Below are 22,833 nucleotides of genomic sequence, written 5' to 3'. Positions count from 1 at the left end.
AGCTCCCCCATTGTCTAACTTCAGTCCTTCATTCCCAAGTTCTCCCTGAAGACCTCCACTACTCTAGTGCATTAACTCACTGGCCTCCAGCGGCTCTCTTGCCTATGCAAATTATGTTAACAAATATTTAAAAAGCTTGCTGGTCTCATAGTCCCTGGCTTACCAACCAAAACAGTATCCCTCCCTCCCAATTTCCTAACAGTTGCAAACTTTTGGGGCAAAGTATGTAGAGCTCATGTCAACCATGCCCACTCTCCCACCAAGCCTTCTAGCTCACACTTCCTGGGATGAAGGTCCCATTTCGTGTGTCTGTTGGTCTCATTGTTACCCTTCAGTTCCTCACTGCCCGGACCCCATCTCCAGCGCCACCTTTGCCCACCTTTGCGAATCTTGCCTCTTCCAAAGCAAGCCTAAGCTCAAGACCACCTCTACTAGGCCAGTTCTGCTCTTATCCAGTGGCCCTGTTCATTTTGGGGGCTCCTCTGTGCTGGAGGGCATGCTGTTTAGCCGGGAAGGCAAATTACCTGGTGTGTGTCTCTGCTGTCCGCTTCTCTGCAGGCATATTGCTTCTGTGTCCTGTGTCGTCACAATGCAGGGGCCAGAGTTTTGCAGTTCATTACCATTACAGGGAATGAACGTGTACCTATCGCTAGGTTAGACATCCATGGACCACACACATCAAAGCCTGGTGTATTTGTTCATGACCCCTTATATTTGCTAGGCGTTCACAAAAACACCATGAGCCCTGGAAGTCCTGGTGTGTGGGGAGACAGATATCTTGATTAAGCTCTCCCTAAGGTGGGTCGTGGGAAATGAGCTAGAATGAAGAATGGCCAGGGCCTTCCTGAGGATGCTCCCTTGCTGGGAATCCTCACTTCAGGTTTCCATCTCTGTAACATCCTCGCCTCCCCCACCGTTCATTAGAGTCAGGTAAAGCCAGGGTCAGTGGGGGCGGTTAAATGCCAATGGCACACTGCTGATTTTTTTCAGATTCTAATTTTACCTAAAACAAAACAAAAAACCCCAGCCATTCCCTTTTAAGAATTTCAACAGACAGCCATATGGTGACAACATTAACATTTATTTGAAAAGGGCATTGTGCAGGCCCACTGGGAAACCACGGCTAATGTCTTAAAGAATGACTTTGGAATAGTTCTTCCAACACCAGTTCTCCCCTGGCCCCCGCCTCCCTGGAAGGAAAACTAATTGGATTCAACAAGTTTAAAATACAGGAAGCTGCCACAGGTGCCAATTCTGTACTCACATATAAATAAGTCGGCTATAATATATACAACGTTGGCAACTACAAACTACATTAAATACATGCATTGACATAGGCACATATACACTCAGCCAGGTCATGAAGGACTAAAAGAACTCAGACACATTGAGATGGATGGGCTGGAGCATCTATGGGTGTTCAATTTTATATTCCATATACCAGAATCCACAGCCATGAAGTGTTCAGAGGACAAGTAAACCAGGTAGTGGCAGCCTACACCTTCAATCCTAGTACTCCGGAAGGCAGGGGTAGGCAGATCTCAGAGTTCTCAGGACAGCCTGGTCTACAGAGTGAGTTCCAGGACAGCCAGGGCTGTCACACAGAGAAACCCTGTCTTGAGCACCACCCCACCCCAAAAAAGAAGGCAAGGGCTGGGCTCAGGAGAAACTATGCTCCCTGAAGGAGCCAGGCTGGTGCCAGAGGGCAGCCAACATAACCATGAAGTTTTCTCCTTTACCGCACGGTTTCTCCTCATCACTCCCCCAGGTAGCCAGGATCAAGAATAAGACCTCCCATGATTCCTCTTCTGCAGTGGCTAGATCTAGACTAGCTTGGGTTACAGAGCCATAGAAAGCAGACTTTTACACTAGAGAGATAGAGGCAACAGCTTTCCTTGAACCTTACCCGCAGATTCCAGAGGACAAGACCCGTTTCTGTGCAATCTACTTGCCAGAGGTCAAGGAGAGCAGACACCCCCTGATACAACCCTCCCCCACCTGCAAGTCTGCTTTTAAACACAACCTTCAGACTCACAGCTAGGGTGTTCCTTCCCCCAGACTCCCAAACAGAGCCAGGCACCCCTTCTTAGCAGCATCCCACGAAGCAGGCTGGCAGCCCAGGACAACAGAAGAGCAGCTGGAGGACACTGGGCCCCCTGCCCCAAGAGTCCAGAGGAACCTTAGGGCTTTTCCAGAATCTACTCCCGCAGTATACAGGATGTGGCTGCTCAGACCACGGTCCTTGGTCCCAGGCCCATGACACCCCCCCCCCCCGCTTTGTGTACTAATTCAGGGCCCGAACACAGGACGTTTTTAGGTTTTCTTATGAGGTTACTGAGGAGTCATGAAACCATTTATTTCTAGTGATCGAAGAGGAAACAGGCTCAGCACGGGGAAATAGCAGCTGTTTCTGGAACGAAGGCATTTTCTATTGATCAGCTTCTTACACTTGTTTATGATCTACCAAATTAACTTCTGACCCTCAAAACACACTCACGTCAGCAGGATGCCACCCTTCGGCCCTGGCCTATGAAGCCAGAGCCCTGGGTGCTCTGGTGGGGTGGGGACCAGTTGGCCTTAATGGCTTTGCTGGCTCCTTCTGCTCCTGGTTTACAACAGAGAAGGTGAACAGAACTGGGCATGGATAGTGCTATCAGACACCAGAGGCTGGAAAGGCACGAGTCACACTGTGTCCCTCCCCCAGCGCATGCCCACTCTGCTTTGCCTGGTGATGGAGTGACAGACTCTTGTAACCACCATCTAGACTTCCTGACTTGGCCAGGATCAGATTCCATTCCTTGTCAACGGGCAACCCAATACCCTACTGAATATAAACTTAAATCTAAGAAGAGGGCACAGATGTGGCCTGCTCTCTAGAAGCAGCTCGTCCCTGCTAAGCAGCCACGGTGTGGAGAAAAAGGAAGTTCAGGGGAGGACCTCGGAGCAGCTGGGTCTGCAGAATTGAAACTCTGTTCCCTTTTTTCCTGTTTCCGAGGCTGGGTTGACTGACAGAGTATTGAGTGGGGCCTGCGTAGGCCTCTGGTTCTGATGCCTGACTCTAGAGAGACTCCAAGAAAGAGGCCCTCACAATCCACAACAAGGGTCAAGCTACCTCAGGGGGGGACACTGATGTCACTTGGGAACAAGAAAGAAACTGATGTGCTCTTATCCAAGTCAAGGCTGGTATAAAAGATGTGGTGGAGCTGGGCGGTGGTGGCGCAGGCCTTTAATCCCAGCACTCGGGAGGCAGAGGCAGGTGGATCTCTGTGAGTTCCAGGTCAGCCTGGCCTACAAGAGCTAGTTCCAGGAGAGGCTCAAAAGCTACAGAGAAACTGTTATGAAAAACTAAAATAATACTAATACTATTAATAATAATAGTAACAATAATGTGGCGGGCAGGTGAAGAAAGACACATTTTTAGCTCAAGGCTTAGATTTTCTTAGTTTCTAAAGGGTTACTTGCCTTCGTGCTTTTTTTTTTAAAAAAAAAAAAAACTTGGCTTCTTAGTAAAGAGATATTAAGGAGAAACCTAAGTCCATGCTTATAAAGTTGGATTGAGCGACAACCACATTGCTCCAAAGTCAGGGACAGCCTCATCCTCAGGGACATGAGATCACGTAGCCCACACAAGAGCCATGAGTCCACAGCTCAGTGCAGAGACCATGGGAAAGAGTTACATTAGAAGTGAAGAATCTATGGGGACAGGGTGAGATAGGTCCCATTTGTGACATTTAACATATGTGCAATGGGGAAGCACATGAGTTCCAGTCTGTGAAATTGTCCCCACCTGCCCTAGTAGGTGAGCAGGCTTTCACCATGCAGGATCACATCCAGGGCTGTGGTCTGGAGTGTCCTGAGAAGCCCACACCCTCCTTAGCAGAAATGGCTACTTTATGGTCCTGGGTCACACTGCCTAAAATTATACCCTAGAAAGGATTCCTGTGAGTCAACAGATCAACTCCCTTTTCCTAAAAAGCAAAATCTCTAGAAGCAGCATTGGGCCTCAGAGGAAAACAGCTCAGAAAACTTACAGGAAGTTTGAAAGGGAAAAAAAGGACTGTCCTGGACCGTGGGGTATTACCAGTGGAAGAGGCCTGGGGTGCGGCCAGAAGCATCCTGGGAGGCATGAAGACACCCAGCGAGACGGGCATCAGGAAAGGGTCATCCACCCGGTCCTGGGTCAGTGCTCCCAGAACACATGAGCCACACAGACACATACATAGGGAAAATGGAAGCAAAGGGGTTTCTATCACCTCTCCCCAGGCCACAAACAAGGCCAATTATCCTCAAAGTCTCAGACTTGGCCCAGAGAGGGAAAACATCATTTCAATCCTAGCTGTTAAATCTCTTTCCTTGAATCCTAAAGTGCCACTTGTTCAATTAATCCCAACACACACACACACACACACACACACACACACACACACACACACATTCTTGCTGCAAGCATCTTCCATGGGAAGTGATGTGGACAGGTCTCAGGGCCCTCGGCATTTCCTCCCCACTTTCCAGTCATCTAGGACCAGCTAGCCTGCTCAGCTGTCTCTCAACCCGGAGGATGTGGAAACACAGTGGGATATTTGGAAGAAAGGTATCAGGGAACACACTTAACAACCTGGGAAAGAGCAGGAAGAAAGAACGGCAGATCTGTCACAGCTTCCTCCAGACAGAGGAGCTGAGAAGGTGCAGCTTGCCACGCTTGTGCTTTGCCGACGCAGCCACCCAGCCCGGGAAGAAGCTGTCCCTCTCTGTCCCAGCCTGTTGTTCTCCCGCCAGCCTCTCTACCCCAGCTTCTTCTGTAGGCGCTCAGCAACCATTAATAGCAGAAAAAGAAACAGACAACTGGACGTAAAGAAGAGGCTCAGCCAGACACCCAAGACTAAGAGGTGGGGGTGCACATCACGTCCAGATCTCACACCGTCACTTCCTGATGAGGAGGATTTCCTCAGTTTCCCCCAGCACCATCTCTGGCTTTCTTAGACCATCCATGTCTTCATCAGGCTCCTTCCCCTGGGGGTGTCTGACACTCCCTCATGGACACATTTCCAATGGAAGCTTCCCAGGCCCCTCTTGCTTCTCAAGGGAGACACCCTCATGATTCTCTGTCCCTGGCTGATATGAAAGGGAAGACAGATGAGATGCTTAGCCCCAGAGGGCAGGAAACTGGATCTTCCTCACAGAAGACCAGAAGGGAGCAGGAGGGCCATGGAGGACCAGAGGCTCCATCTTTGCTCAACTCGGGAAGAGCCACTGTCCAAGGTGACTTTCTCAGCTCTCCAGGTTAGGTTTCCACACGGTGAGAGTGGGCAGGAGGGCGGTCCTCCCGGTGTCCTCTGAGGAGTTCCGTCTCTTGGAATTCAGTACACGCACAGGTCGGGAAACTTCATCTCATAGACAGGGATGGAATGGTTCTGTGGCTGGCCATATGCTGCAGTGATGGTCCCTGAAGGGCTTGGAGGAGGCCTGGGGACACATGGAAGAAAAAGGTATGAAGCAGGGGCTGGGTCCCACCCTTGTGCCACTGAATCCGGCAGTCGCTTTCCGAGCCTCTCTAAAACTCAGGCCGTTCCCTGAGTCCAAGCTTCCTGTAGGCTTCAGTGGCTCTCAACCTTAATGCTGTGACCCTTTAACACAGCTCCTCATGCTGTGGTGACCCCCAAATATAAAATTACTTTGTTGCTACTTCAGACTGTAATTTTGCTACTGTTATGAATCATAAATACCTGATAGTCAGGATATCTGATATGTGACTCCCAAATGGGGTCATGACCCACAGGTTGGGAACAGCTGCTTTTTGGTGACACAGGTGCTTGCCTGGGACACCATGACTCCTGGCCTTTTCTAGACCTTACTAAGTCAGTTTCTTGCCCATGTTGTGGTGGCTGGGAATAGAGGTTGAGGGTGGAGAGAGGGCTGCAGGCAGATGTGAGAAGAGGATTTAGGATAATGGCCCTGACCTGTGATGCTGGACACAGAGGTAGGGTCCCCTGTCTGTGCTGCCACTTACCGGATGGTGATTTCAAAGATCTGGTTGAGTTTGCTCTGCAGCAGAGATGCCTAAACACAGATAGAAGGAAAGTGAACGTTGGGCTCCAAGAAAGCTGCCACCTCACTGGCCACCTGCGCAAAGGACACTACTGCCCCAAGTTTCTGGCAGTAGCAACCATGGGAGGGTAGCCAGGTAGATGCTCTGAGCCCTGGCACCCGTCTATTGAACTTATACATCCAGATCAGGGACCACCACCCATCGCAGACTGGCTGGGGACCTGACAGAGGGCTAGGAAGACCAGAGGGTTTGGGTGGGCTTCTGCTCCTTAATATGGGGTAACAGGATCTGTTGGGCTTGGGGTCAGGAGACTTGGGCATGGGGTCAGGAGACTGGGGCTGATGTTGCTCTTTCTTGACATGAGTCCAGCACTTGGGCTTCCTCCTAGATCACAGAATGGGCAGTCAAACTCTCAAAGTGGGGTGGGAATGACTTAACAATAGGGAGCACAGGCTTGGGAGATACGTGTTTTTACACAGCTGCAAAATAATGTAGATCTTATATCGATAAATTTAATATATAAGCCATACGCCTGTGACCTTGGCACTCAGGAGGCTGAGGCAGGATGGTTGAATGCTGTGGTATGAGCCTGGGCTATATAGTGAGTTCGAGGCCAGCCCAGGATGCTACAGCAAGACCCTCATTTAAAAGAACCTGCTGGCTGGTGAGAGGGTTCAGTGGGCAAAGTGCACACTGCAAAAGCCTGGTAGCCTGAGTTCAAACCCTAGAACCCACATAAAGGTGGAAGGAGAGAGCAAAAGCCCTTTTTTATATACCTCCATATACATACACACATATACAAGGATAATAATGTTAATTTTTTTTGTTTTGTTGATAGGGTATCTACCCTGGCTAGCCTGGATTATCTATGACAACCAGTCTGGCTTTGAACTCAGGGATCTACTGCCTCTACTTTCTGAGTGATAGATAAAGTATGAGCCACTACAACCAGCTGGCCCCCCCTTACTCCCCACTCCCTGCCCTGACTACTACTACTACTACTTCTTCTTCTTCTTCTTCTTCTTCTTCTTCTTCTTCTTCTTCTTCTTCTTCTTCTTCTTCTTCCTCGTCTCTCCTCCTCCTCCCCCCCTCCACCTTTTTTGAGGTCTTACCATGTAGCTCTTGCTGGCCTGAGATTATCTATGTAGACCAGGCTGGTCTCAGATTTACAAAGATCTGCCTGCCTCTGCCTCCCAAGTGCTAGGATTAAAGGTCCAAGACTGTGCATGATAAATACAAAGCCCAGTCCCTGGGCTCAGGGGGAGCAATGTAGTGGAAGGCACTGGGGGAAACAGCAGTGCACTATATACTGGAACCAAAACCCTAATTTCTGCAGGACAAAGAGCTCACATCTGAACTCGGTCCTACCCTGGGTCCAAGTCTGCTTTCTGATTGGTCAGAAGGCACCCTCTGGTATGTTACTCACCCGGGCCCCACAGTGAGCTGCAATCTCCTCGAAGGGCGCCTTCTGGAATTTCTCTACCACCTGTCGTCGCCGCTCACGCTCCTGTTCCTCAACTGCCACGCTGTCCACTGTGACACAGACAACTGGGTTAGAGCTTGGGGATGAGTTAGGGGAAGGAGCTCGAGGGAGACGGATGGGGTGGGCTCTTGGGATGAAAAGGGGGCAGAGTCACGGAAGGTGTAGCGCCCCGTGTGTCCTCACAGACTGACTCTTCCTGCTTCTCCCTGAGGCCCCACCCTCTGAGAATCAGCTAAAAGAGCCCACATCCAGCCTTTAAAGACCCACGTGGCTACACTCCTGCTGGGTCCCTCTTAGTACTGCCAGGGTAGTTTGAAAAAGCACCTGAGGCTCAGCGGTGGTGGTGACGCCTTTAATTCCAGTACTTGGGAGGCAGAGTCAGGAGGATCTCTGTGAGTTTGAGGCCAGCCTGGTCTACAGAGTGACAGGACAGTCAGGGCTACACTGAGAAACTCTTGTCTTGGGAAAAAATAAATAAAAAAAGAAAGAAAGAAAAAGGACCTAACAATGGAAAAGGCAGCTAGACGGTAAGAGTCAGCACAGCCCCTCAGCTGAGCAGTCTGAGGAAATTTCACTTAAGGCTTTACACAGACCGCTTGCTACCCCAAGAGTTAGCACCAAACAAAGAAAAATAGGGACTGAGTTTGGAGGTTAAATAAGGATCACTGTTAGAGGGTTAAGGAGGAAGGCGGCACACTCTGTCTGTCTGTCTGTCTATCTATCTATTCATTCATTTATCCTAGCTGTTCTAAAGCTTACTACATAGTCAGGCTGGTCTCGAACTCACAGAGGACTCATCGTTGGCTATCTCTGCCTCCAAGGGCTGGGATTAAAGGCGTGCACCACCACACCTGGCTGAATGCATTTATAATAACAAAATACTGAAGAGGCTTCACACAAAGTCCATTTAGTGGCTTCATTTGTCATCAGTTAGAAACAACTTCTTAATAACACTTCATGAGCCAGTCCTACAAAGAGGTGACTCGGGGTTAAAAGTCTATGGCCCTGGGGCTGGAGAGATGGCTCAGTGGTTAAGAGCATTGCCTGCTCTTCCAAAGGTCCTGAATTCAATTCTCAGCAACCACATGGTGGCTCACAACCATCTGTAATGAGGTCTGGTGCCCTCTTCTGGCCTGCAGGCATACACACAAACTGAATATTGTATACATAATAAGTAAATAAATAAATATTAAAAAAAAGTCTATGGCCCTTATTGAACGAACGTTAACACAATTTCTTCTCCTGCCTCTCACTGGGCATCTTGCCCCTTGTGTCATCTTTCACACAGAATAAGTTTTATTTGCAAAAACCAGCCACCTGGCTCTAGCCCTAGAGTGGAAACTTTCAGAGATAGTTGTCATTAAAGGCGGAAAGGGGGTGCGTGACACACAGTGATGACACGCAGTGATAGGCAGTCCCACCTCCCCCCCTTCAGGGAGTGGGGACTTCCAGCTGCAGCTTGGGGGCCGCTGAGTTTCAAGAAGCCATCAGCCTCTGCCACCAGGTCCATGTCAGCCCCAATCTCCCCGCTCCTCAGAGTTTCCTGGGCTGCTGTCTTACCAATGGCCTTCTTCAGTGTCTCATAGGTGATCTCCTCTGCAGGCACTCTCTGAAGGAGAAGGGACAGACATGTTCAGAAAGGTGAGGGAGAAAAGGCAGCCCCTTTGCTTCTTAGGGCAATGTCTCCAGGACACCCCCATTCCCAGAGCATGTATGGAGAAAAAGCAAATGAGGCCAATTCCTCACCAGATTCCCTCAGAATAGAATTCTCTTCTCTTTTCCCTACTATCCTGTCAAGCTCCATGGGAGGAAACCATCTCATGATTTAAAAAAAAAAAAAAATCCTTAGAGAAACAATTGTATGTAGGAGGCAATTGAGAAATACAATCTCCAAAATAAACTCCAAGAACTTCATAACATTTTGAAGGCTCATGATATTAAATTATACCCTGAAGTAATGAATCTTAATACAGTAAGTCATGGGAGTTAGCAGTAATGGGGCCTCTATTGATGACATTGGTCCCAAGACTGGAGGCAAAGGATCTCAACTTCTGCAGAGTCTATGAAAGAGGGAGAAAAAAAAAATAAAACTCAAAGAAGGGAATTCCATGTATGCATGGCCTCAGGGAAGATGCCGAAGATAATGAAGTTTGGACCAGAGTCCATGAACTTCGAACCAGACTATGAGCTTCTTGGTGTAACACCCATGATGAATCACATGCCATCACAAAAAAATAAGGGGGAAATGTTGACAGAAGAGAGTTATTTAACAGGACAAGGTCTCACAAGGGGACACAACTGTGCTAAATGGTTCCTTCAAGGGAGAGGGGCCCAGACAAGTTCCCGGGTGATGATTGTGTTTGATCGCCCGATCTGAGTGTGATGGGGTGGGCACACTCAGCTTGTGAAAATTCGGACAGTACAGTTCTTGATTAGTTTGCTATTTAGTAAGTATCTGACTAGAAAGGACAGACACGGGATAAAGACATTGAGCAAATATTGTATGGACACCAATAGCATGCAGAACTCTCAGTAGGGCAACAGAAGCTGCCAAATTTGTTAACAAAAGAATTACATGCTAATAGATGAATAGAGGATTCATCTTGTACACACACGTGCGTGCACACATACACACGCACGCGCACACACACACCATCTATCCATCCATTCACCCATTTCTCCATCCATGGTCAGTGAAGACCAATGCAGATAAACTCCTGGCATTAAGGAACGATATGGTAAAGGAAAAGGAAAAGCAAGTTCTCCAAACGAGAGCAGGCAGAGAGCTGTGTGTGGAAGAAATGGAACCTAGCTGGGCTTCAAGGAAGAAGACTCCATAGGTCCAAAGGTCCAAGCACCCACAGTGGAGAAGAGGGCAGACTCTGGGAGGTTTTTGGCGCCAGTGTACTTGTGCAAACAGATGAGTGAGTGTGGCGTGGAGGATACTGGCAGCAGTGCCACCAGCAGAAACGTATAGGGTGGCATGGAGGAGAAAATGAACACAGCAGGGCCAGCCCTGGGCACTAGGATTAAGGTTTGACCACATCAGCATTGATTCATCACTCACAGGGATGGCAGTCAGCAGGCACAGGATCCTGAACCAGGGCACCATGGGCTGAGGCAGTGGAGCATAGGGAGGGCACAGCTCTGCATCAGTTACCAGCGTACCCCTGGGCTAAGCTGACCCAAGGAAAGAGCCAATACGACTGTCCAAGGAGGCCACCAGTAAGGAGGGTAAGCATTTCTCCTCCTTAGCTTCACTTAACTACTGAACTTGATGGGAAAGTCCCCTTTGCAGCATGGGGAAGCAGTCAACTAACTCTAAGGCTGTGATACACTAGAAGTTCTATACTGTGGGGCAATGGTCTTGTACCCTGTAAGGATTTGTCACTTGAACTCGTTTAATAAAATGCTCACTGGCCGGTAGCCAGGCAGGAAGTATAGGCCAGGCAACCAAAATAGGAGAATTCTAGGAAGAGGAAAGGCTCAGTCTGTAGTTGTCACCCAGACACAAAGGAAGCAAGATGAGAATACCTTGCTGATAAAAGGTACCAAGCCACGTGGCTAACACAGACAAGGATTATGGGTTAATGTAAGAGTTAATTAATAAGAAGCCTGAGCTAATAGGCCAACCAGTTTATAATTAATGTAGACCTCTGTGTGTTTCTTTGAGACTGAACAGCTGTGGGACTGGATGGGACCGAAACCTCTGTCAACAGTCCTGTCTTTCATGACTGGAAGGGTCTCTGAGGGCCCCCACTTCCAGTTCCTCACTTTGCTTGACTAATTAGCCAGGGTCAGAGCTTCCTGCCTTCCATGGGACTGTTCCAGAGCAGCTCTGAGTGTCCAGGTTTAGGGCTTGGCCCTAGAGGGATGCTTAAAACCTTTAAGGGCTTTTCTATACCTGGGGAGAGATCCAGCGTCCTCCACAGCTGCCCTCAGATTCCCCATGAGTCTTCCTGTCCCAGTCCCTCTCAGATGTGGGTCCTCCTTACTTTGTGCAACACTTGCCCAGGCCTGTCAATTCCCTAATTTGTATGATAGGGGATGAAGCAAGCCTTTCTAAAGTGATTTTTTTTTTTTTTTTAAATATTTATTTATTATGTATACAATATTCTGTCTGTGTGTGTGTGTGCCTACAGGCCAGAAGAGGGCACCAGACCTCTTTACAGATGGTTGTGAGCCACCATGTGGTTGCTGGGAACTGAACTCAGGACCTTTGGAAGAGCAGGCAATGCTCTTAACCTCTGAGCCATCTCTCCAGCCCCTCTAAAGTGATTTTTTAAATGATACTTTCATGGTAGAAGAACATTAATCTCTTAGCTGGAAATACCAATGGTGTACACATAATGAGAGTCAGTAAGAAAATGGATGTGCTCAAGAAACTCATTTCTGCAGATACTTTAATGCACTGTAAAGGGCTCTGGAGTACTTTAGCACCCTGTGTACTGACAAAACTCTCACCTCCTCTTTCTCTGGGCTGTTCCTCGATTCCACCTCTACCTGAAGGGAAATGGTCTCTCCAATGCTCTTCCTCTTGGATAAACGATCTTCATCTGGAAAAGAACAGCCCAGAAGCTGGGGTTTCCAGTCCTTGATAAACCACTGGTCCCACCCTTGATATAGTCCTCAATGGCTCGATACAAACTTAGGCTACACACGGAGCTTCCATAAGCTTCTATTTGCTGTGGGTCTTCTTTACCCATCTTAGGGTGGCCAGGTTGCTTCTTTGGGTTAAGATTTTTGCAACCATGTGTGAAAACAAAGGAGCTGCTAGGACAAGAAAGCATATCTCAACTAGCATAAGCTGGCTGCATCCACTAGAAGCGCCAGTAATGGCCACACATGTAGTGTTCCCTAAGCGCATCTGACTTCATTACCCTACACACCACACAACCCTCTAATGCAGGAATTCCGTAGTTCAGAGACTTGCCCAATATGTTTTTAGGGAAGCAAGTAGCACAGACAGAAGTCTTGAAATGGGTCCCTGGTTCTGTAACCCATGTGTGCTCTTTCCAGTATTACAGACCAACCCTTTGCAAGTCAGGTTATTCTCATGGCCCAGTTGCTTTCTGAGATCCCAGGCTGGGGAGGAGGAGCATCGGAATAGCGATCTCCCCGTAAATTCTGGTATGTCTCTCAGCTCTTATATAACATCTAAGACGCCACCACAAGAGATTCAGGTGTCTTCACCCCCTCACCCTAGGCCGCTTACGTGGCAGGAAAGGCAGAGGTAGGGTGGAAGCCTTGTCCGGAGTGCATACCTGTCAGCTGAGGGATGTAGGGCAGGCAGAGCCTGTCCGAATTGTAGCCGCTGCCCCCCAGGACTTCGCTGATTTTACTCTGGCGGAAGAGAAACTCTATCACCACGCCATCTAGATTCTGAGACAGCCTGAAGGACAAAGAGGCAAAGTAGAACTGTGGGCAGCTTGAACAATCCCTGGATGACTATCCCAATAGCAACATAGTCACTATGCAAAATGACAGAGAAACAGAAGAAAGTTCCCCTGGACCCTGTTCCTCCGTGGACACCTACTATCCTACATTTTATGCAGAAAACTTCAGTTGCAAACATTTGTGCCCACACATGAATGTTCCTTTCCCTAGCACACTTTTCTGTGGTTAATTTTGGGGATGTATATGTGTGTGCGCAGATGTGTGGAGGAGACCAGAGGTCAATGTTGGGTGTTGCTCCTTAGGCAACATCTACATTTGCTTTGAGACAGGGTCTCTCACTGGCCTCAATGGCCTTGAGTTCACCAAGTAAGCTAGGCTGGCCGACCAGTGAGCTCACAGACCGGCATGTCTCCACCCCAGCATATGCTACCACATCTGACTTTTTTTTTTTTTTTAACAACATTCCAGTTAGCGAATGAGAGGCCATGGTTTAGAAGGTTAAGTCCTGCTGCTGGGCACCTTGCTTCAGAATAGCTTCCCCCTGAGTTCATGCTGAAGCGACACTGGTCCATAGCACTGTCTGAAGGCAGGATCCTGTCAAGGGCGACTCCTCTAGGATGTACCCTCCCTGGGTTTGACCAAAGCTCCTGGAGTCTAGATCACCTATGCAGTACAGCACTCCCTGTCCACCACGGCCCGCCTGAGGCCTGATGGTAGGGCAGCTGTGAAATGGGTATGGTAACGCGCTGGGAGCCAAACTCTGCCCAGGGTCAAAGTCCCCTGATGTTTGTCCTTGCCTGGCCTCATACTGCCCACTCTCGCGTGTTTGACCGCATCCCGGTACTGTCCTTACCTGGGCCTTTCCACAAACACGTCTTCGGGAAGCATGTATGGTGCTTCTTTTTTCCTGGTCTCTATCACCTGGAGTTCAGAAGGAAACAAATGATGAGAGCTGGATCCAGCAGGGCCAGGCGGCTCAGAGCGGGAGCAAGGGAGCCTGGGTCCGGGAGGGGCAGGGCCGGGTGGCTTAGAGCAGGGTCGGGAGGCTCAGAGCGGGGAGAGAGGGAGAGCTGGATCCAGCAGGGCCGGGTGGCTCAGAGCAAGAGCTAGGGAAAGCTGCAGCCTCACGTCAGTACCCTCCCGCTCCCCCCACCCCCACCCGCAGCCGCCTTGGAGATGCAAACACAGAGCTTCTCCAGGGAGAATCCAGATCCCCAGTCGCGTCAGAGCTGCCCGGGGAGATGAGTCGCTGCTCAAGCTGTCGCCACTGATGACGCACATGTGTCAAGTGTCCTCCAGGTGCAGAGGACTTCATTCCCAAGAGGCTGGGCTTTCTTTCTTAGTCCGTGAGAGAAAGGGGGGTGCAGGTGGCACCACGTGCTGAGACTGGCTGAGGGAAAAGCGGCTGATAGACGGTGGCAGCTTGAGATCTCCTCAGTAGCCTTTGCAAGTGTTTCTGGAGGAGCTGTGAAAGTTACTGAAGTGGCAAGAAGCCAGAGATGGCTGGCGTGCCGGTGTGAGCGTGTGACTTGCCAACAGCCACTGTTTCCAGTGAAGAGGACTTCTCGACCGACGGCCCTTATCAGCCCCAAGCCTGTGAAAGTCCACCACGCTTGGGAAGTCTCTGGTACAATGGCACAGCGTCTACCCTTATGTCTCCAAGCCAGCTTAGGCCAGCAGAGACCTGGAATTTTACAGTTAATCCTACACATCATGAGTCCACCTAAAATACTTAAGATTTTAAGTCAGGAAGAAATTCTTATGTATGTGACTGTTTTGCCTGTATGCATGTATATGAAATATGTTCATGTCTGGTATCTGTGAAGGCCAGAAGAGGGTGTCAGATCCCCTGAAACTGGAGCTATAGACAGTTGTAAGCTACCACGTGAGTGCTGGGAATGGACCCCAGGTCCTCTGCAAGAGCAGTCAGTGTTCTTAATCGCTGAGCCATCTCTCCAGCCACTTTCAGAAGGTTTTTAAAAAAACCTTTATGCAACAACTGGAGTTGATTGATGAGATTGGCTACTAGAGAATGCCAAGGTAGAGAGAGATTCAAAATTGAATTAGCTAGTATGGTGGCACCGGAGGGAGATCCCACTGCTCATCGTCTTCCACTACTCATACTGATATATGGGTTACATTCATGCAGAGGGAGCTGGAGTTTGTTTTAAAATATTTCAGCAAAGGAAAAGGATACGATCTTGATAAGCAAGTGTGAGGAATTTTCACAAGTATTCAATTGGCATGGCTGGGGTTCACAGTCCTACGTTTGCTTTTGTGGTACTGAAGGGTTCATGACAAAAATCTTGTCTTTTTGTTTTGAGACAGAGTTCTTTTCTGTTTAAATTACTTGGTGTGTGTGTCCGTGTGTATGTCCATGTCCATGTCCGTGTCTGTGTCCGTGTGTGTCAGGGGCATGCGCACACCATAGTTATGTGTGGAGGTTTGGGGAGTTGGCTCCTGTCTGCCACCTTGTTGGTGCCGGGTCTCTCCTGCTTTTGCCACTGCAGCTGGACCACGAGCTTCTGTCTCATTTTTGTCTCTGACTCCCGTTTTGCCACAGGAGTGCTGGGATTTAGGTGTGTACTGCTGCATTTGGATTTCTCATGAGCTGCAGGATTGAACTCAGGTCCATGAGGCTTGCCCGGCAAGGGCTTTAACCTAAGAGTTTCGGTGTTGCCCAGACTGGCCTTACCATCAGCCTCCTAGATGGCTGGATTGCAGGTCTATATCACCTTGCTCAGATTCCTAAAACTTTTTGTTGGTGGGGAGGGGGGGGGGGCCCATGTGGCCCAGTCTGGCCTTAGACTTGCTATGCCAAGGTTTCCCTACCACTGAGACTTGAGTGCTGGGATTATAGGCTTATGCCACTATACCCAGATTTATGTGGTCTGGGAATTGAACCCAGGAATTTATGTTTGCTACGCAACCTCTTATTAAGTTGCTTCCGTTCACGTGGTTGGAGGAGTGTGTGTCATATGCTATCTTAGGACAGTGGGTAGGGAGCAGGTATAAGGGACCCCTTTACTCAGGAGGCTGAGGACAGAGGCGCTTTACTTCAATACTTCCTCCAAAGCCTAAGTCTAATGCGCCGGGGCTCACTGAGTTCTCAGGATCACGAGGACACCAACCTCGTGGATGTGCTGGCAGAAGGCAGGCACCGTTGTGAGCTGACTGATGAGGTTCAGGTAGGCTGCACCCAGAGCGTAGAGCGCACAGCGGTTATAGGCAGGCAGATTCTCTTCATTGACTTGGGCCACGTCCTGTGGTAACAGACAGGCTTTCGGAGTTTTTCCCTGACAAGTCATACTAAAATCTACGCCCTCCCACCTGCCCTCTCCCCAATTTTATTAGAGATGGCTCATCTTTCTAGACTAAATCTTTGTCCCATAGCCTTCTGGGAGGGAGAAGTCATCCCTAAAAAGCTCGAGAGAATGGCCCCTAGGATAATCCATGGACTGGAGACTCATCAATCCCTACTAGGCAGAAGCAAGAGCCTCATCTCGCCACTCTGTGGTTTCAGCTGTAGTGACTGCCACTGTCCAAACCTCCTCATTAGCATTAAGCCCACCATTCAGCCGCCATCTCCTTCAGCAAAGCTGAAACTTAGCCGATTGCATCGTCTCGTTGAACTGGGTCCATATGCTAAAAGCCATTGGAATCACTGGGAGGCTGGGGCTCAGAGATGTCCCAAATTGCACCCCTTAGGGTAAACAAAGAAAATTATAACATCTAGTTGGCCTGCAGGATCTAGCATGGTCACAAAGCTGACCTAAGACATCTGTCACTAAGTTCAAGAATGTGATGCCTGCTTGGCTTCAGGACCCGGAGACTGCAGCCTTTGAGGTCTGAAGGACCCACCTCGACTTCCATGGCAGTGCACTACTACCCAGGCAGACCTTCAGAGTCTCAGGTCCTACCTAGTACCACCCTGGCTGCCTGTGAACCACAACGGAAGCTTCTTAAAGAAACAGGTCCCGGGTTTGGGATACTGGCTTTCCAGTTTGGGTAATGAGCCTCTTTGAACAAGCATCAGAGACAATTCTGAACAAGTAAATCTGAGAGGAAGAGGATTTTTAGATGATCACATTTGCTACTGGATCACTTGGGGCTTTTGAACGCCCCCTTTGGGAATTTTTGGGGTAGCACTCAGACCCCATGAGAGACTTGAAATGCGAGGGGTTCAGGGGTCATTCTGGGTGACCTTGTATTCTCTTTATCTTAATGGTAAACAAGAGCCACAAATTAATTCATTTCTGGGGCTTCCCAGTCTAGACCATGGTTTGGGTTATTATGGAGGAGTGACCAACCAGAGTACAATGTCCCCAGACACCAAAACAACCACCACAACAGAGTTTCCCTATCTGTACCTGGCTAGACAGGCCCCTCCCCATGATCTTTATCTGGTCCTCCCCACATCTGGCCCTACCTGAACAGCCAGTACCAGTCGGATGAGGTCCACCATCACCTCCTCGTTGGCCAGCTCAATGCTGATGAGTGCCAGCAGGCCGTAGAGTGCCTCATAGTGCTTCTGGATGTTCGTCTCCTCCTTACAGCTTAGGTAGATGTGCCTGTATAGCTGCTGGGAGTGCTGGGGACAGGGGCAGGGGCAGAAGACAGCCGTGGTCAGTGGGGTGGATGGGGAGGAGATAGCTGTGTGCAGACCCCACCTCCATCCTCAACAACGGACAACTCTGGCCAACTGAAGAGGGAGGAGGCGGGCTCTGGGACCAGTGGTCACACAGTGGCTTAGACGCTGGAGGACTGGGACTAGTAATCCTGACCTCCATGGGCTCGCTGTGTCTTCTGGTCATACTCACCTTCTTCATGAAGACAGTGTCCTGCCGGGAGCACTTGTCCACTTTCAGCTTCAGGACCGAGATGTCACTGAGGGTGCTAAGAAGGGACAGAGGAGCCTGTTAGCCCTCCGAGACCAACCTGAGGCCACCTGATGTCACCAAGCTTTATTCCCTGGCTATTAACCCAGTCTCCATTTTCCCACATTCCTGTTTCTTTCTCTTGAACTTTATGCTGATGCACACTCTCTCCAGCCCCCAGCCCAGGCAGGACCACGCTCTGGCTCCCGCTGTCCTTGACTAAAGCCAGGGTTGGGCTCTAGTGGGTCTCACTGTCCCAAACTGCCCTCCCACCTGGGTGTGACGTTGCTGGCCAAGAAGACAGTCGCACTGGGGGGCTCCCCTATCACACATCTACTGGAGGAGGGATCTTGAGCTCACCTGATGGTAGAGAATTTGTGGCGGTTGCCATGGCGATCAATGAAACTGATGAGAATCTCCAGAACGAAGAGGCGGATTTCGGCATCCTCCATGAGGGCGGTGGAGAGCAGGCGGTCAAGGAAGTTGCTAGGCAGAGCTGACATCATGTTGCTGCACGGGAATCCTGTGGAGACCTGTGAGAAAGCCCGGGACAGCGGTGCTTAGCAACACCGTCACTCCCTGTGCAGACATGAGATGGAGAAACAGCCAGGATTTGGTGTCGTGTCTATCCTCTGTATAGAGCCCCCTGAATACCCACCTGGAAAATCTACTCCGTGCAGCTCAGCTGACATATAGGTGTATGAGAACAGTATGCAGGAGCAATAAGAGCTAAAAATGAGTAAGGATTAGCACCAGAGAAAGGCGAGAGTCATGGTATCTGCAAGTCCTAGCTGGCCAGGGAACACCTGGTGAACGCCCAGTTGTTCTGTTACAATGCTTTCTTAAGATCAGGAGTCACAAGAACTTAGAGGGCAGAGGAACTCACAGCTGGGTGGCAGGGTCCACTCACATACCCGACAGTCAGCACAGCACTGGGACAATGGGGCCTTCTGACTCAAATTGGTCAGCACAGGTAGCCACATCACACAGGATGCCAAATGCTCAGCAGCAGTAAAGGGCATTTTCTATTAAGTCCATATTGCAGAACGGTACCCCTGATGATTCGGAAGGTTTCCACAGAGCTGGCCCAGCCCAGAGTGTTAAATGTTCTCTGAAGGGGCACATTGAGTATTCCCCAGACTGTCACATAAGACACCGGGCACAAATTAACAAGGGCCAACTAGGCAAAACTGCAGAATTACAAAGACCAAGAGGAGAAAAGAAAACTAGATATGGGAAGAAGAAGAACAAAAGAACTTCGTGAGAGGACACTGTGTGGGGCCGGAGGTATACTCGGTGGAGGGGCAGTCCCCAGTACTAACAAAGCAAAGCGGCCAAACAAACATGTAAAAGGAAGAGGGTAGGATAAGAGGGAAGAGAAGCTTGCATTGAGTGAGGGGGTCTGGACAGACCCGTGTGTTGGGAACAGAGATTGGAGCCGGTTGGTACAATGAACAGTCTGGAGCAATGGCTCTTGACCTTCTTAATGCTGTGACCTTTTAATATAGTTCCTCATGCTGTGATGACCCCAACCACAAAATTATTTCATTGCTACTTCATAGCTGTGATTTTACTACTGTTATGAATCATAATGTAAATATCTGTGTTTTCCAATGGTCTTAGGCGACCTCCGTGAAAGGGTCCTTCAACTCCCAAAGGGGTCACAACTGACAGGTTGAGAATTGCTGGCCTAGAGACAGGAGGAACCCTGGGAACTTTGCCCTGAAGAGCCTGAAATTTAGATGTTCACATTAGAAATTGAGATCTCCTCTGAAATAAGGAGCAAAACTGGAAATGGTATTTCCAGAAAATTCTCCTGGTGTTTATGATGGCTGAAGGTGGACATAGAAACACTGAGGAGAATAACCTGGTTGTAAGATGTCCGAAGTTTAGGCTAGGGCAGGAAGCTTGTTGCAAAACCAAATTTCAGAGCTGGGAATGGCAGTGCACATATGCTTGTAATCCCAGCACTTAGTGGGTTGAGGCAGGAGGATCTTGAATATGAAGTCAGCATAGGCTATGTAAAGTCCAAGGCCAGCCAGGGCCACAGAGGAAGGCCCTAAATAGATCATACAAATACATATTTCTGTTCATATACATACATACACAAACATAGATTTTAGAATCTCACAGTGAGTGGCTGACTACTCACACTCCCTGGGGAACCTACATATTTTAACCAGTTGGTCATAGGAATGGTGTTTGTGAGTAACAGAACTTAGACTCCAGCAATGGAAGCTGAGGTGCAGAGACACACAGAAGACATAGGGGAAGGAGAAGGTGGTGGTGGGAAGGTGAGAGAGACGTCAATGGTGAAATGGGGGAGCCAGAGGGACAGGACCTAGGGAAGGGCACTGGGTGGTCAGAGGGGGAGGAATTACGTCAAGACCCACAAGGCTAGCTATAGCCACAGAGCTACCAGTAGCACTTAGAATCACCATTTAAAAAAAGCACTAAGCTGGGTGTGGTGGGGCACGCCCGTAATTCCAGCACTCGGGAGGCAGAGGCAGGACGAAAGCTGTGAGTTTGAGGCCAGCCTGGTCTACAGAGTGACAGCCAGGGCTAGACGGAGAAACCCCGTCTCAAACAACAACAACAACGACAACAAAGCATTACATTTCCACCCCGCTCTGAACAACTCAGTGGAGCTCAGGCTGGGTTTCATATCCTCCCTTATACCTTTAACAGCCGCGCATATCTGTGCAGTTTGTAACACACATTACTGCCCCGTCTTGGTTCCCTGTAGGGGGCGCTCACCTGAAGGAGAGACTTCAGCAGCATGATCTGGGTCAGCCGGTTTCTATTCTCCCTGTGGAGGAGAGACACGGGCACTCTCAGCAGGACGGCAATAGGGTGCTCCCTCGTCCCCACTTTCCTCATTAGTTCTCCCACGGATGAATTTTCTCACCAGGGGCTTATCTTGTTAGGTTACCCAGGAAGCCAGACTGGGGACACATGATTTCCCTAAAGTGAGGAGGGAACCTGAAAAATTGCCATGGGATCTATTACACCCCCCCCCCCCCCCACTGCTGAAGGGGTCTTTGAGTCAAGAGAAGATCCACAGAAGTAAGAGTGGATAACCAGGAACCAGAAAGAAGGGAGTGGACTAACCCTGTCCTTCCGGTCTCCACTGGGTGGTGCAGGGAGGGTATGGGGACTTTGCTCATGATGAAGAGGATCACCTCCGAGCGCTGATAGGTGGGCAGCGTGCTGGCAAATGATCCTGTTAGGACGAGAACAGAGATTTAGAGGTCCCCCAGGCTCAGCACGTATTAGTTGAGTGGGCAGAGAGTGAGGCTCACTGATGCCCAGGGGCAGTGCTCAGGCAGATGGAAGGGATTGTGGAGGATTCTGGAGGGCTCTTCTAGATGCAACTTGTTCTTCCCTTGTTACTGAGGTTGTGGCCACTGTCAGGGCTCCTTTACTGGGGGATAGGGCCTGGGGTGCAGGGCAGCCCTACGCTTTCATCGCTCGTTTCCCAACTCCCGGTACCAAAGAGTTCGTGGCCTAGGTACAGAGAGACCTCTGAGAGTGGAGTCCATGGGAATTAGAGTTTCATATTTCTCCACATCCGGGGTACAAATAGCCTCCACAGTTTTCTTCATTCCTTCTTTTCTTCCTTAATCTCCACCTCCCGTCCAGTGGCCCCACCGTGGGGAAACACTAGGCATGACTAATGAGGACCGGGACACAAGAATAGTCTTCCTTAGCAGGAAGGCCTGGCGGAGGGACCAGCCAGACACGTGTATCATAGGCTGCTGGGCTGCTGCCCCCCTTTCCCACGATGTTCCTAAATAACACGATAGCGCTAACTGATCATACAACAGATGCTAAAGTGGAAACCTGGTGCCCTGGCTCCTCCCCCTAGAACTCTTCCCTCTACAAACTTGGTCAGGGTACCTCCTCTCAGCATAGTCCTGTCCCAAAGGCCAATGTCCTAGGGCCCTGGCAACCTCTCCCCAGAGCCTCATTCGGCTCCCAGCCTCACCAGACCCCTCCCACCTTAGGTCCTTTCCCAGAGCCCCGCCCTTCTCCGAGCGTCACAGAGTCCGTCCCTCCCCCCAAAGTTCGGCCCCTTTCCAAGCCTCACCCACCATCTAAGCCTTGGTTCATAGGCACTTCTCCCTTAGCCCCGCCTCCAGATCTTTGCCCGTCCCACTTCTGAGCCCGCCCCCAAGCCTCAGTGGCCCCTCCCAGCCCACCCCAACCCTCCCCACCGATGGTCTTGATGACCGCCTCCTGAAACATGCGCTCCTCATGCTCCTTGATGATCTTGGTGCCCAGGCTGACAGCGCCGTCGTAGCTCCCGGTCAGCGCGTAGTCGATGCTGAGCCGCAGCTGCCGCAGCAGGGTGTTGAACATCTCCAGCACCGTGGGCCCTGGGCGCCAAGAGGGAGGGACCCGCAAGTCAGGACAGGCATCCCTCCTGCTCTCCCTTATACCTAAAGCCCACTCAGCCAGTCGGTCCGGCCCCTGCCCCTCTCTCCTGCCCCTCGCCGTTTGCTCTGGACCCCCTTACCGACAGAGCCGGTGGCGGCGATAACCGCAGCTTCCGATAGGACCTCCACGATGCCTGCCCGCACAGTCGCCGCGCTGCGGCTGTTGGCGTCTAGGTGGCTCAGGAGCTGCTGGATAACCAGGTGGGAGTGCTGCGGCTGTGGGGGAGGAAGACGTGATGGTCCCCCAAGCAACCACCCCAAAGGCCTGGCAGCCCTCTGCGGGGACCCTGAGGCGGAGGGTGAACCAAAATGTCATCCCACAGCCAGTGGACGCTGCAGGTGGCACCCAGACCGCTCACTCTTACAGCACTCCCCAACCCCCATCCCGGCCTACAAACGCGGAGCCAAATCCCAGGGAATCTGCGTTTGCACTTTTTTCCTGGTTCCTTTTACTTCAAAGGGGACCAGAAACCCATTTCAAAATATTGTCTTTCATTTCTCCCAGTCCCCAGGTCTTACTGGCAAGGACCATGAGAAGCCACATGGTTCAGCTCCGTGCTGCACAGTGTGGCTGGGGGCCCAGTGCCAATT

At 50.2% G+C, this 22,833-nt stretch overlaps 1 protein-coding gene across 3 annotated transcripts in view; it reads right to left on the bottom strand.

Annotated features, from left to right (window-relative positions):
- Positions 1-1,062: 1,062 nt before the first annotated feature.
- Positions 1,063-22,833, bottom strand: part of LOC121439651 (protein EFR3 homolog B) — an 83,600-nt gene continuing 61,829 nt past the window's right edge. For 2 of the 3 annotated variants that reach the window (XM_041640212.1, XM_041640210.1), the window contains 15 exons: positions 22,323-22,458; positions 22,021-22,182; positions 20,915-21,026; positions 20,561-20,612; positions 18,164-18,336; positions 17,747-17,822; positions 17,356-17,517; positions 16,058-16,189; positions 13,780-13,847; positions 12,794-12,921; positions 11,994-12,085; positions 9,090-9,138; positions 7,473-7,579; positions 6,008-6,057; positions 1,063-5,463 (listed from right to left, as the gene is read on the bottom strand). In XM_041640212.1, the coding sequence (XP_041496146.1) occupies positions 5,358-5,463; positions 6,008-6,057; positions 7,473-7,579; positions 9,090-9,138; positions 11,994-12,085; positions 12,794-12,921; positions 13,780-13,847; positions 16,058-16,189; positions 17,356-17,517; positions 17,747-17,822; positions 18,164-18,336; positions 20,561-20,612; positions 20,915-21,026; positions 22,021-22,182; positions 22,323-22,458 (1,605 nt within the window). In that variant the 3' untranslated portion in view covers positions 1,063-5,357. The remainder of the gene's footprint in view (positions 5,464-6,007; positions 6,058-7,472; positions 7,580-9,089; positions 9,139-11,993; positions 12,086-12,793; positions 12,922-13,779; positions 13,848-16,057; positions 16,190-17,355; positions 17,518-17,746; positions 17,823-18,163; positions 18,337-20,560; positions 20,613-20,914; positions 21,027-22,020; positions 22,183-22,322; positions 22,459-22,833) is intronic. The other variant, XM_041640211.1, reaches the window with a different exon arrangement.

The sequence above is a fragment of the Microtus oregoni genome, unplaced genomic scaffold (assembly GCF_018167655.1).
Source record: "Microtus oregoni isolate MIOR12 unplaced genomic scaffold, Mior012 000062F_ref0000492, whole genome shotgun sequence".
Taxonomy (NCBI): domain Eukaryota; kingdom Metazoa; phylum Chordata; class Mammalia; order Rodentia; family Cricetidae; genus Microtus; species Microtus oregoni.
The sequence above is the reverse complement of the archived record's forward strand: the minus strand, read 5'-3'. Positions and strand labels throughout refer to the sequence as shown.